The sequence below is a fragment of the Tetrao urogallus genome, assembly GCF_951394365.1.
Source record: "Tetrao urogallus genome assembly, chromosome: 1".
Lineage (NCBI taxonomy): Eukaryota > Metazoa > Chordata > Aves > Galliformes > Phasianidae > Tetrao > Tetrao urogallus.
In genome coordinates, this window is record NC_136813.1 from 80,600,745 (window position 1) to 80,615,618 (window position 14,874).

The 14,874-nt window shown below is 35.6% G+C and overlaps 1 protein-coding gene across 1 annotated transcript in view; it reads right to left on the minus strand.

The window, feature by feature from the left end:
- Positions 1-14,874, minus strand: part of DMD (dystrophin) — a gene marked incomplete at both ends in the record, with an annotated part of 1,041,552 nt that overhangs the window by 656,594 nt on the left and 370,084 nt on the right. Inside the window, 2 exons of the mRNA XM_079549062.1 lie at positions 6,447-6,622; positions 12,696-12,875. Of these exons, the coding sequence (XP_079405188.1) occupies positions 6,447-6,622; positions 12,696-12,875 (356 nt within the window). The remainder of the gene's footprint in view (positions 1-6,446; positions 6,623-12,695; positions 12,876-14,874) is intronic.

Below are 14,874 nucleotides of genomic sequence, written 5' to 3' on the forward strand. Positions count from 1 at the left end.
GATTGCATTACTAACAATTTCATAGCTGTTCCTACTGTGCTTTTGGATGTAAATTATTTATGTTCCATATCTAACAAAGATTGCCACCATCTCTGCCCAATGACCAGTGGTGTGAAGCTCTACCAGACAAGTCTGCACAAAGTAGTTAGTGAAGTCCTTAGTAAGAGCTTTATTAGGTCACTTAAATTAAAACAGATGCCTAAATGGTGTAATCTCACTTGAAGATCAATGGGATACAAAGAAGCATCCAAATGGAATGTATGCCTTTCCAAAATGATGGAGCAGTAATACCATACAATCCTATGTTTCATGAAATTATCTGATTCAGGGCTTGCCAGCACCAAACGAGAAACAGGAGAACCTGCTCTAAGGATCAAGACAGAATGTGGTCAGAGATTTATAGGTATTCAACTAGATGGGACTGCTGCCCTCTCCTCCTCTGTTTTTTGAAATTCAGCCAGCAGCATACCAAATACTCTTCAAGAATTAGCAGCCCACATTGGCAGAAGGGTTGTCACTCTGCTGCCAAAGTGAACTCTATTCCTTGTTCCTCTCACAGCCAACAACTGCACAGGCAAAGGAAAAAATGGCCACTTATTTCACCTTCCTTAAATCTATAGATGTGGCCAGCTCTCCAGCCACCTATCCGCAGTTATTGTAATTAGGCCGTTCTATAGCACAGGTATGAAGAAGCTGTAAACTGCAGAACACAGAACATCAGATACAGGATAAAAATAAAGACAACTTTATCAGTTTATGGGTACTAAACTCTCTTGACAGCAGGTAAAACTGTCATACTTCTTTCGTTCATTCCATTCTGTGGTTGCAGTTGAATAGGAGCACTGAGAAAAACCTGCTAAAAAACAATGTGATATTTGCTAAAGAATAGTCTGCTATCAACTTGGTATAGCATGGAAAATGACAGAGCAAAATGTTTACAAGAGATCATTTCTTCCTTTCTTTAAAAAACGGACTTAGTCTCTTCCTCTGCAACATCCACCCCTGAAAGTATAATACAGAAGAGTTGAAAATTTGGGAGTGTTTTGATAGAATAACAATGATCAGGAAAAAACTACATGGCTGAGATTCATCAGGTGTCGTAAGTATTAGCCACCGCGGATACATCTGGACAGAACTGATCTCAGATGCAGATGACAGATTGCTCTGTCAGTTGTAGTTTCTTCTGTTTAAGTAAATACAACTCCACAAACAAAGGTTGTTTTTTTTTTGGTTTTTTTTTTGGGGGGGGGGGAAAGTTTAAAGGCATATTGCACATTTCAAGAGCCTTGGAAAAAAATCTCATACTCCGCTTTTTTAAAAACAGGAAATGCAGGTAGAATATGGCATTTAATCATTGTGCTAGGACGACTGGGCATTTCATTTCTGAGTTGTTTAAGTTACAAAGTACAGTAACTCTAGATTGATATATTTGATCAATAAGGTCTTTAAATCTCATAAGTACAGCAATATATTTGGCATTAAAAAAAGTAATGAAATATTGCATTTCTGACCCAGTAAAGTTGGGTGCATGTAGAATTTGTTAAAATAAATCCATCAAAGGGAATAAAACCACACCACTTGACACAATCACTCCAGATAATTACCTCAGTATAGAGTGGATGTAACCTTGCTGCCCGGCTAAAATTTCAACCCACAGAAGAGCGTCTAGTGCCTCTAAATTCTTTATGGAGTGCTCATGCTTTAGTTTTCAATTAGTTTGTCTTTCTGCTATTCCACAGCAGAGATACAATCCTATACTGCCCTCATGGAACCCTCATAGCCCCACACATCTCTTACAATAACTCATTTTCTTAATCATACTAAACACGGGCCCACTGAAGATTCCCATTCACAGCTCTCTTGCATAGATCATGCATACAAAAGATTTGTTCCAAAAATTACTCCTTCTTCTTCTGGGTTTCCCTTCCAGTACAGGACAATCCGCATCTTTAAGTATTTCACAAGTTAGTTACATTTTTTTCTGTTCGTGGAATTCCTAGCCAAATATTCAGCAAGGAATATCTCGCAGAATTTTCTGAAAGCAGCCTGAGTAGAGAGCAGCTCCATTCCTGGGCAGCCTGTGACTGAGGAGGTCACCTCTCCCCTCAGCATGTTATCGGGACTGAGTGCCTTGTCTCAGTAAGAGCCAGGCTCCCCTGGAGCTATGTCCTCTTCTTAGCTTCATATTCCTGGATATATACGCTGGTCCCATATCATTCTCACCATTTCTGGGAGCTGAGTATTACAGAGTGCTTTTGGGGAAAGGTGGGTGTTTCGCCTTTCCTGCTCAGAAGTTGTGACATACCACATGGAAGCAAAGAGCACTGGGATGGGGATGGGCTTTGTCTCACTAGAAGAGGCCACAAACATTTTCTATTTTATGCCATAGCTATTAAAGAAGAAATTTATGTTTTAAGTTTCCTGCAAAATAGATGAGTTCCTCCCAATATTGTGTGGTGGCTCTACCTATGCTAAGAAGCTTAAAATTTCAATTTTTGATTGCAGTAACTTTTCATTTTGTTGTGCTACTTATCTTCTGCAGTTTGAGGCAGGTAAGGAGAATTTGTGCTGAGTAATCTCATCCTCTAGACTCTCTCTTCTTTCACCATTACTGGAGGATTTCAAGATGTGACTGAATTGGGTGCAAGATAATCTCATGTAGGCTCTTTTGCCAAAAAGATTCGACATGATGATGTTTTGAAGCTCATTCCAACCTCACCCATTCTATTCTGTGATCATCTAGCAGAAGAATGGTATATTTTAATGGTATATATAATAGTATATATTTTAATCACAATGGTATATTTTAGACTTGTATTTTTCATCTGTTTTACACACACTACCATGGTAATTTTCTCTCATTTTGAATGACATTCTGGACCTCCTCTACACCTGTGATACTATTCAGTTTAGCTTCATCAACATTATTATCTGCACATTTCTGCAATACATACTGTGGCATCAAAGAAAATATTCAATCAATCTTTTTAATCTCATAGTTCTCCTTCTTTAGACACTCTTCCATGCTACCTTTCTCATAGTAATAAACCATACTTTCTCCAGCCTTAGCATTTATGCCTTAGCAGTGTAATGGAATGCTTTGATTAAATTCAGACAGATTAGATGCACCACATTTCTCATATGTGAGAGAAAAGAGCTGAGGAGAATGAAAGTCTAGAGGCTGCTGTGTTCATTAACACCATTTGCCTTCAGCAAACAGCCAGTGGCTAGAAATGTAAAGCATTTTTAAATGCAGTCATGCCTCCCTTTGAGTGCCAACAGGTAACACTTCCATAGTACAACAGGCAATACCAGGCACTAAATGTGAAGAATGTATATTCTCGGTTTATTAGTAACTTATGCCACTTCTTGCCATACAAACGGGATCAAGAGTAAAAAAAAAAATAGTGGACATGAAGTTTTAAAATACATACATTCTCAGAACTTGATATATCCATAGTTATTCTTCATTCTAGATTAAAACATTTATGAGTTGTTCATTCTTTCATTGTTCATTGAACAGAAAATTATAATCCTTTGTCTCTGGCACCTTTCTCTTTTCTCTGGCACTGGCTACACAGATACAAGCATCTAGCTAGATCTACTATCTACTGATCTGCTAGAACAAGGACTATCCAGAAAACTGAATAAAAATGGCACTCATCTTTCTAGATTTGCTAAGTACATTTAAATGATGGTGAAAGAGCAAACACTGCATTTTTATAAGAGGACAAGGATCAAATAGCCCAACAGAGTTCCTGTAAAAGTGCTTAACAATCATTATTTAGTTCAGATTATATAATTCTGTACTGTAGTGGACTGCTTGAAAGAAATAGTAGTAGTGGACTACCTGGAAAAAAATCTTTAAATACTTCATTGTAATTTTTCCCTCAATACTTTTCTATTAAAAAACAAACAAACAAACAAACAAACTGAAACTTTTCTAAGTAATTAAGCATTAGAGCCTCAAATACAATATTTTTAATGAAATGAAGGCCACTTTATTTTCAACAGATTTATAGTTTTGTTAACAGTTATTAAATGTAAAACACTAGATGGAGCAACTACCCTGCCTTAATATACCTCTGTCTTCAAAGGACATAGTATCTTTCAAATCTGAAGAAGAACATTATTTTCACAACAATGTTATGACAGACATTCCTTGGAAATATTAGGATACATGTACAAAGTTACTTATTAACTGAAAAAGAAAGATATCTTGGGTATTATTAAGGAACACATGTATTATAATTATGTATAAATTAAATGATAAAAAGCTCTATTCTGCTTCCTATTTAAAAACCTATTCTAAATTGAATAATTTTCACATTTTTCTATGCTGCAGAACTGACTTATGTTTTTTTCTAGTGCTATGTCAGTGAAAATAACACCTTGGCAAACCTTTCACCTATATACAGGTTTTTCTACCCAAAAACTTAACGCATGTTACATGTACCTCAAGGCCTAATGTCTTATACGTGCTTTTAAGACTTATTCTATACAGCTCTAAGTATATATGTATTTTTTCCACTCTTGGATGTAAATAAATTCAAAAAACAAAAGTCAGAATATCCCTGAATTATCCTGAAGTTTTAAAGCACTAAATTAGAAGGCAGCTTTAGATTTTGGTGAAGGAAAAAAAAAAAAAAGTCTCCAATTTCTTTTCTCTGCTTTCCATTACTCATGGTAGTAAGTTGCTGTAGGAGGAAAGAAAAAAACAACAGCTTCTTTACTATGCATTTAGGCCACAGTGAATTGGCACAGTGGAAATATGAAATCAACTCCTGTTTACGTAGGTCTACAGAGTCTTAAGACTTAAATTCCTGAGAGTAAACGAGACTCGTACACTTTAATTCTTTCAAACCAGTTAGAAAATAAAATTTAATAATAATTTAAAAATCGCCATTTTTTTCCTCAACTAAGCAGCTGTAGAATCCTTTGCAGTATTCACAGAGCAGCTAAACTAATCTTCTACCTTGAAACTAAGCACCTAGCACTTCAGTGCGTCTTTGAGAAATCTTTCTTAAATTCACAAAATGCAGAAATCAAATCTGGAGCACAATTTTTTTTTTTCCAGAATGTAGCAACGCAGACCGATGCCTACAGCTAGAGAAGTACTGAGGAATGAAGGTGAGAAAATGTGGAAGTATCATTCACCCTCATCAAAAAAAGCCCCAAACCACCTTCCTCCCAGAAGAAACTATGCAGATTCAAAATATTTTCAAATTGAGACTTTGAAGATAATATTCATTTCATCCAGATTTAGCCATTTGAAATTTACTTGTTTAGTTTAGAGACTTTTTATAAGCAATGAAGTCAAAGACAACTCAAAAGAAATAGTTTTCCAATTTAACAAGAAAATGGCGAGTCACTCTTTTTACATCAGATGTTTGGCTTTCTTAAATAATGGGGTTTACTAGAAACCTTACTTTTAGAATGAGCAAAAAGGAGTAAGATAAATTACATGTCAGATGTCTGTATAAAGAAAAATGCCTCTAAGAATTTATGTGAGTTCCCCCCCCCAATGAAATACTCCTTCAATTAAAACAACAACAACAAAGATTTCTTCATACTGATTGAACCCTATTCCTCTTAATAATATATGTAGTTGTAATTTTAACACTGTTAAAGACTATTTGACAAGAAAATAACTTGCTATAATTGAAGACACATTGAACTAAAAAGATATTTTCTATGAGAATAAGATATTGACTGTAGTTTCAGATTCCTCTTAGTCCTTATGTCTGCTAGCTTGGAATTCATATATTAATCTGAATATGTACATATATACATACGCACACACAAGCAAACACATATTTCCAAAACTACCACTAAAATTACAGTTTTAAGTCTTGCTTCTAACATAATATTCTTAAGTTCAGTGCTTGAGACAATTTTACTCTTTAGAAGTCTTTCTTGTGACTTTAACAAGTGTTCAGTATTATTACAAAAGTCCACTATAACTTGTATGAGTTACACAGAAAAAACACTGAAAATCACAGTATTGCACATTTCACCAAATAGTAACCCTGCCTCTAGATAACTGAAAAGAATAAAACTTGAACTTTGGAAATGAAGCACTACTTGCAGTCCAACTACTAAAAACGTAAATTCTTTAAATTTTAAAGAATTTAAAAAGCTGAAAACTTTCTTTTCTCCAAGTCACACATGCCCTATGCAAAATATACCTACTGAGTGCAGTTACTATCATAATGACATTGACATAATGATTAACATTCTATACTACAAAATAGTTGGGATAACACAAAAAAAATCTCTATAATTTATCCTAAGTAAGGAAAGGTAACAGTGAGTTGGCATTTGAGTACAGAAATAGCATTTTAATTTCAAGAAATTCTGCACAGAAATATTGCAGTCAGATGACTAATTTGGCATTCTCACCCAACTTTATTATTATTCTCTCTCCATGTCTAAATGATTCTCACCTCTTCCTAATTTCCGAATCCACAAGGAGTTGCCTTTTTTTGTGAGGAGGTGGTGGTGGGAGCTCCTCTTTAGCATGCTTAACCAGGATTTGTTCCCTTGTGGTCACCATAGTGACAGTTTCCATTACAGTAGTCTGTGTTAGTGATGTCTGAGTGGAAGTGACAGCCTGCGAAACCTGTGAGAAGTATTAAAGCAGAGGTCAAACATTGTTTGAAAGATTTCAGTAAAGATCGTTTGGAATAGCAATAGAAAAATAATGAGAAACTGCTCCTGTCTAATCATCGGTTGACCTTCAGAAAAAAATAACATTATACTGAACTCAAATCAAACTGTTTTATTTGTCTCATACTATGTGATTAAGATAAACGCAGAAGTCAATACCAAAATCAGACTGAATCTCAAACACAATGAACTTATGGCTTGCTCTTATAAAATAGTGAATGAAGAAAATAAATAAATGGGAACAAAAAGGTCAATTTTATAAAGAAATTGAATAAAGAAAATGTGTGAAATATTACCACTGCTGTTATTCTGCTGCCATTCTGAAGATTTATTCCTGAGGACTCATAAAGCATTATGATGTCACTAAATTACTAGTTGCTATTTTTACCCTTTATAATAATCTTTAAACGAGAACATAGTTCATCACAACCTACTTGCACAAAAAGGCAGTTAGCTTTCTGTCACGAAATCTTAAATTAGAAAACATGCACTAGAAGATAAGTAAATTTATTTCCATTTCACTTTATAACTAAAAACTAAAAGGAAGAAGTAGTAAGAGACAGCAAAACTCAAATATGTAACATGTATATAACATAATGCATTTACACCAGTAAAATGCATTTTATACTTTGCAGGGAAAAATGAAAACTAACTCCTAAAAAAGTCCAGTTGCATTAAGAAAAAAAGAAGTGGGATGATAAACAGTACTGTCTGCTCATATCTGTCAGGATGATCTTGTAGGACTTTTCCAACCTTGGTCATTCTATGATTCACAGTTCCAGTGACACCTGAAAACGGTTCAGGGCAGTGAAATGGAAAATAAAAGGAAGACTTTTACATCAGGTGCAGGCAAAGCTGCATACCAGGCAAGCACTGCTTCTTATTTTATTGCTAGCATGCAATAATTACAAAGGTCTTCCAATGGAGAGACAAGAACATTAGTATCTAAAATTTCACAGTACAACATATGTAAATAATCTATTAGTTCTTGTATCAGAAACTAGTGACAGTACTGAGTAAACTTTACTTGAGACATCAGTACTTCTAAATAACACTGAAGATGCATACTAGGTATTTAACTGCAGCTCATTTCCCACTTCCTGCGCATACTGAAAAATTAGAATGATGAGGAATGAGGTGTGCTGTTAGCAACTAGGCTTCTTTTCAGCAGGCAACACCAGTAAAGTTAACAAAAAACTGGAAGGAAAAAAAAAAATACTGCTTGCTTTGCTGAATATTTCATGCAGCATGCTGAACAAAGAAGTCTTGCTGATCTTTGTCCAGTCTGCCAGTGAAAATGATGGATAGGAAAGTCCACGTTACTGTAATTTTGGCAATCTCATTTAAAGCAGCCAACTCAGTGCTGTGCTTTTCTCTATATAAAGTGCAGCAGTCTGAACTTCAGAGAAAAATCTGAACAAGTCAGAACACTACAAAATCAAGATTCAAAGCGGATGTTTTCTAAAATCCTGGGATTAATCATATCAATTGTAGTAAGCTGTTTGTGAACTGTGACAACTTAGTTAACATATGAACTACATAAATTATGGGGAAAAAATGCCACTTTTTATCACTACAATATTATCTATTAATATCCTTGGTTTCGTTCCCTCAGCAAGATGTGCTGACTGATATTTTCAACTACAGAAATCTCCAGTATAAGGAAACACTTCAGCTTAGTTTTATCAAGATTTAATACAGCATTCTTTGCAGCATTTTTAAAATTAATTTTATTTCGGGACAGAAAGAAAGAGCATGTTAAAGTTTCTGAGATCTAGGGTTCTATGCAATGTGAGGATAACATCTGTTCCTTGGTTGTCTCTGCAGCTAAGAGCACTCCAAATCCTTCCTTGCTCTGTATATGCAGCTCTGACTTCAGCCTCCTTTTCCTCTTCTCACTGTATTCTTTTTGCACTCAGTTTTATCTAAAAGTCGATGATAGGATGTTTCTGACACTTGAGGTCACATCCTGCCATGTTCCATTTGCCAGTCAATATCAGGGTACAGTCTACACTGAGGCAAGTGTAAAACAGAATAAATCACACCTAGGGTACTGTAGGAATCATCTGCAGCACCCTACCAATTACACAGTAGCAGCAGTTCCAGCTGGTGATTTGGAACTGTGCTTCAAAAGCAGGCAGTGTAATTACCATATGCTCAGAGCAGTCAAGTCACGATGCTGTTGGGAGTAATGATTTACATGTCAAAACAGTAAGGAAGTACTTTTCATGCTTAATCAATAGGAGTAGAGGTTAAATACTATATATTTCAAAATGAAATTGCAGAGATGAATTTGATGTTCATAATCATTCTAATTACAGAGAAGGGGGAAGGCTAGAAGGTACTGAACACTACATTGCAAGGTGAAGTTCAGCAAAATGGTACACATTTTAAAAATGCACATACTCGAGGGTAAAGGAAAATCCTTAAAAATATAAGAAATTAGCACTGAAATGGTTTGTTTCACGTATAATTCAAGGACAATCCAAATAATGACAGTACAATTTCCTTGTCTCTTTAAGTTTGTGACAGGCATATATGAATCTGAGAAGGAGTGATACAGACTGGGCCGTTAACCCACTAGAAAATCATACTGGAAGTGCTAAGGTGACTCACAAAGCTGCACTTTAAAAGGCTTCCAAAATACAATGCTTGCCTTCAGTTTCACATCAGTAAGCTCATCTTAGAAACATGTTAAAAGTCATCTTTTTTTTTTTTTTTTTTTTTTTTGGGAATGGACACATTTCAATCTTTTCATCTTCTGCAGATAAAGGTATATACAATGTGTGTGTAGTAGTTGAGTAGTTTTATGATGTTTTATTTCTCTTTTATATGGCAGCCTACCTTTAATGACATCATTTATTGCTGCCTTTGGAAATGCCCTGAGTCTTGATATAGTCATAATTTTCCATAACACTCGCTTTTGGAGCTGTCATGAGTTCTTTGATAAAATGTATGTATGCAAGTAAGGAAGCTCAGATGAAGAATGGCATTTTCTTTACTTTGGGAAGATTTTCAGTACAATGTAGTGAAGCATAATGAGCTCACTCAAGGGGAGTTTAGAGTTTCTAAAAGTTATACATCTACTCTATAAAAGTTGTCCTTGTCCTTGTTTCCAGTGCGTGTTCAATGAAAAAAAAAAAAAAAACAGGCACTTTCATGATGAAAATAAACTGCTTTTGAGGGGTGCCAGTCTCTCTCATCTATGCCATCCATCGCAGAAGCAGCTTCAGCCATGAGTTCAGACTGGATGCTTCAAATTCACAGCAATGAATTACCTAAACGTAGGAAGACTTGCATTCTACTTTATGCACATTTCTTTTGGGATTTATAACTGTTCCATGTATAATTAGAGAATCAGCTTTGATCTAAGGCTGAGATATCCATATAATTTCTTATTTTGCTAGCCAGTTAATCATTTAGTGACACTTTAGTAAGAGAGAGAGAGGAAACATGATAAAAAATACAGTTAAGAAGGTACTATGAGAATCATTAATGAAACAAAAAAGTTAATTTTGAAGTCTGTACCCATGTTGAAAGAATAAAATCTGCATTTTCTGATGATTTTGGAGAAAAATTATATATTAACTGTTACCATCTTCTCTCCTCTCCAGTTCACAATTAGATGAAATAAGTAGATGTTCTAGAGGCATTTTCTTCTTGTCTGTACATGTAAATAAGCTCCATAACAAATACAGCACACCAACAATATCTGCCCTGCCTAGGTAGAAACACATGGCAATAAGTACATTATTATTATTTCGTAGTGCAGAGGTAAATGCAAGGATATACCTCAAGTGTGTAACAGCGCTTTAGAGTTAGCACTGAATATCAAATATCCCCAGAATTTGAAGCAATATGCCCACATCAGCATACCAGCTCTCCGCCAAGCAAAGTTGCTTCTTCTCAGAGAAGTGTGGCATTATGATAACACTGTTACACTGTTTTGGAAACAATCTCCCACCTGTGCTCCATTATGATTTATGGATGTACAGCCTCAGGACTTCACAAGAAGACTTGTTTTGTTTTGCCATCTTGGTTCCATTTTCAAAATTGAACTTACTTGCTTTTAGGACTAATTAATAATCTAAACGTTTTAATATTTTGGACTGTTTTCAAAAGCTGTGTTTATTTTTTCCCAACCCATTGTGACTGCAGGTTTTAGAAATTTTATGGATATAAGACACCAGCAGCCTTTATTATATACCTAACAGATAGTACTCTACAATCTCTTCAGGAGGATGTAGAGTATTAATTGAAACATGTTTTTTAGCCTATTAACACAAACGTGTCAAAATAAATGAAGATATGCATCCTTCAGGGAGTGTAGATGAGTATACAAAAGGAGGATTTAAGCTACCTTCCAATTAAACTTTCAAACTGACTTTAAAAAGTTTTCATGGAAAGTGTGGGAACTCACATAACATTATGAATACATGTTTTAAATATTGGTCTTACAATGAAGACAAATATTTTAAGACATCTATGCTACTAATATGGTTTTGAAAAAGAAATTAAGTAACAAAATATGAATGAAGACATTATTTATAGAAGTACATCAATGTAATGTCTGTATTATCCAGAACACTGATTCTCAAAGAACAGTTTATAGGACACGGACAGTTTGTAATAGATTAAGCAGCCTCTTCATGGTTCCTTTTTCCCTGTATTCATTGCATGTGTTTTATGCAATTTCTACTTCTCTCACTTTGGTAGGCAGCTTACTCAATTCTAGCACACATAGTTTATTTAATAAAACTTTAACATGCCTGTAATTCCTGTTGTTATGACTTATTCTAGTATTATGAAATAATAGTAAATGAGAAAAGTTATGACACTGTCAAAATCAGAGAGGTTAAAGTGTTGATTACTAGCAATATTTTACAAATATATGAGAATAATAAAACATTTTGAAGCTTGAATAGTATTGTTATTTAAAAGAAGCTACCAAGCTCCTTTTTACATATGCAAGAACACGTACCTGAATAACATAAGTATCATGTAGGCTGTAATTAATACTGTTCTACAGTATTTGCCCCTTTTATGAGACATGACAATTGTAGGCATCCATGAAGAAGTACTAACTTCTTGAAATCACATGACCCAAGCTGTCCCAAATTCAAAATTCTGGATTTTCTTTTGTGTAAAAACTACATGTTCCTTATTGTAAACATTCGTGAGTTAAATCAACTGTTGCAAATGTTCTATAGAACAAACTGTTTTTTACTTCTATTACTACTCAAATAACTGTCATATAAAAATAATATAAGAAAGTGGAAGAAAAAGTGATCAGATATGGTTTTGAATCAAACAAGAGAGAGATGTTGACAAATGGCTAGGAAAGATGAATGGATACATTTTTGAATATTATACCAGAGCACTTAGTTTTGTTATTCAGTTAAAAAAAATGACAAATTTTAAGCCACATTTTATTTTTTAATATTATGGTAAACAGAAAGGAGCAGGATGGAATAGTAACAAATGACGGCTTATTTTTCCCTCAGGCATTTGTGCCAAAAGGACAGTTTTCTTTATTTTTTCAAGCTTTTTTTTTTTTTTTTTTTTTTTTTTTTAATATATGAAAGAGTTAAATATAAGCAAAATTAAAAATGTAACCATAAAAGCACTGCTGAAAATAAATAAAAATAGTTGTTTAGCTAGTGAACAGTTTTTAACACTAATTTCAGACTGTTATTCCACAGACAGCCATAAAAACAGCACATTTGAAGTGACCAACTATTACAGATTAAAAATAAACTAACTGAATATTTCCATTTTGGATTCTACCATCCCTGAAAGCACAGTAAACAACCTGAGTAATCAACATAGTGAAGACAGACAAAAAATTAAAGAGATACCTAACATTCTGGGGTTATATTGCAGTTGTATCATGCTATCCTAAAAATTGTGTCTTAAGAAATCACAAAAGAAAAAATAAAAAAGTAACAAACAGCACCAAAACTACTGCAAGCATCTGACTGGCACAGGATTTGAGTGTCAACAACTGACAAAACAGTTTGACGAACCTGCTTAGAATTGCTCTCCAACTTCTGCACAAGGCTATCCCAGCGCTGGGCAAAGTTTTCAAGTCGGCTTTCCAGCTTCTGAGCGACTGCTTTATTTTTCACAGCTACATGGAGGTCTTTGCTGAGTGACTTCAGCTTACTCATCATTTGTCTTTTCATTTCTATATCTCCTTTTAGGATCTGTTAAACAAAGCAACAGCAGGAAGACAAGTAATTCAGACAGAAGCAAAACAAACAAACAAACAAACAAAAAACACCTTAGAAAGAAAGGAGCACCTAGAAGGTGCCCTACGGAATCATAGAATTTCCCTAGTTGGAAGAGACCCAAAAGGATCATTAAGTTCAATTCTAGGCAGCACAAAGCACCACCCAAAATTCTAACTCTGTGTCTGAGAGCACTGTCCAGACACTTCTTGAACTCCGGGAGTTTGGTAATGGGCCCACAGCCCACACCCCCAGCTGCTCCTCCCCTGACGCAGATCCATGCCATTCCTTCTGTCCCTTTCTCTGTGAGGAGCTGCAGCGACCATGAAGGCTCCCCTCAGCCTACTCTGCTCTGGGCTGACCACACCTAGAGACCTCATCTACTTCTCATATGTCTTGCTCTCTGTATCTGTCACCATTTTTGGAGCCCTCACTGGATGATCTCCAATAGTGGTTTTATTGTCTTCTTGTATTGAGATGCCCAAAACTGCACCCAGTGCTGGAGGTGAGGCTGCAACAGTATAGAGCAGGGAGGGGCAACCCCTTTCCTTGACTGTTTGGCAATGTTGATTTTTATACATTCCAGGGTACAGTTGGCCATTTTGGCTGTCTGGGCACACTGCTGTCTCAGGTTCAACTTGCCATCAGTCACACCCCCCAGGTACCTCTCTGTGGGCCAGCTCTTCAGCCTCTCATCCCCCATTCAATGCATGCAGCCAGGGTTGCCCCATCCCAAGATAAGAATTTGTGACTTGCTCATGTTAAACTTCATGCTTTTGGTGATTGCCCAGCCCTCCATTTGTCAGGATCTCACTGCAAGGCCTCTCTATGCTCAAGGGTATCAACAGACTCTGCCCAATGTAGTAACATCTGCAAACTTTTCTAAGTATACCTCAAAATCTTATATTCAACACTGACAAAAACATTAAAAATAATTGGCCCTAAAACATAGTCCTAGGGAACCCTGCCAGTCACTGGCCGCCAATCTGATGTAACCCCATTTTCTATAACCCTTTGAGCCCAATTGTTTACCCATATATTTGACTAGCTGGACATTTTGTTCAAATGGATACTGTAAAAAACAGTACTGAAAGCTTTAATGAAATCCAACAATCCATTGGCTTCCTTTGGTAAAGAAGGGAAAATGGGCAAGAATGTTTTTCACAAACTCCAATACCTCTGCGCTGTTGTACTGTAAAAACTGAAGCTGACATAGAGGAATGGACAGATTGCACTTCATAAAGCAATATAAAATGACAGGTGGAGCAACTCCAGACACGAAAACTTGCTTCAGGTAGTGATATAAATCAAAAAAACTAACAGCTGTGTGGCTTTATAACCTTTAAACTGCATGAATATTAACAACTATATCAACATTTCAAACAAAGGTTCTTAAAAGTTTTGTGGTATTTTCCATACAAAGCATATTAAAAACAGGGGGGGGAAAAAAAAAAAAAAAAAAAAGATTTCTAGAAAAATATTTAATCCCTAAGTATGATGAAAAAAATGAAAGCACTGAAGGAAAATGATAGGATCATCTCAGAGATCTTTTCCAAACATGCTAATTCTATGACTCTACAAAAATAGCTTAGTTCTGTCAGGACTGGAGAACCATATATTCTGCATCTTCCTGAGATCTTGACAAGCCCTGGCTATGCAGCAGTCGTATCTCCTGAGGAGTCCAGAAGTCTGGAGAGTCCTGGGAGCTCTATTGAGTGTGCAAATGACACAGCCAACCAGCTGAGAACCTGGAAACTCCAGTATACAACCTCTTTGAGTCAGCATTCAACTGGAAGGCAAACCTATTGATCACTACCACCTAATACTCTCTTGCGATAGTTTCAAATAACCTGTAGAAACATACTGGAGGATTCTGTTTTCACATTCTCTTACTGAAACTTGTCAGTGTTTTATACCAATGAATACATTTTAGTTTTGATTTTTTCCAGTACAGGAAGAGACCTTGAGCTAACAA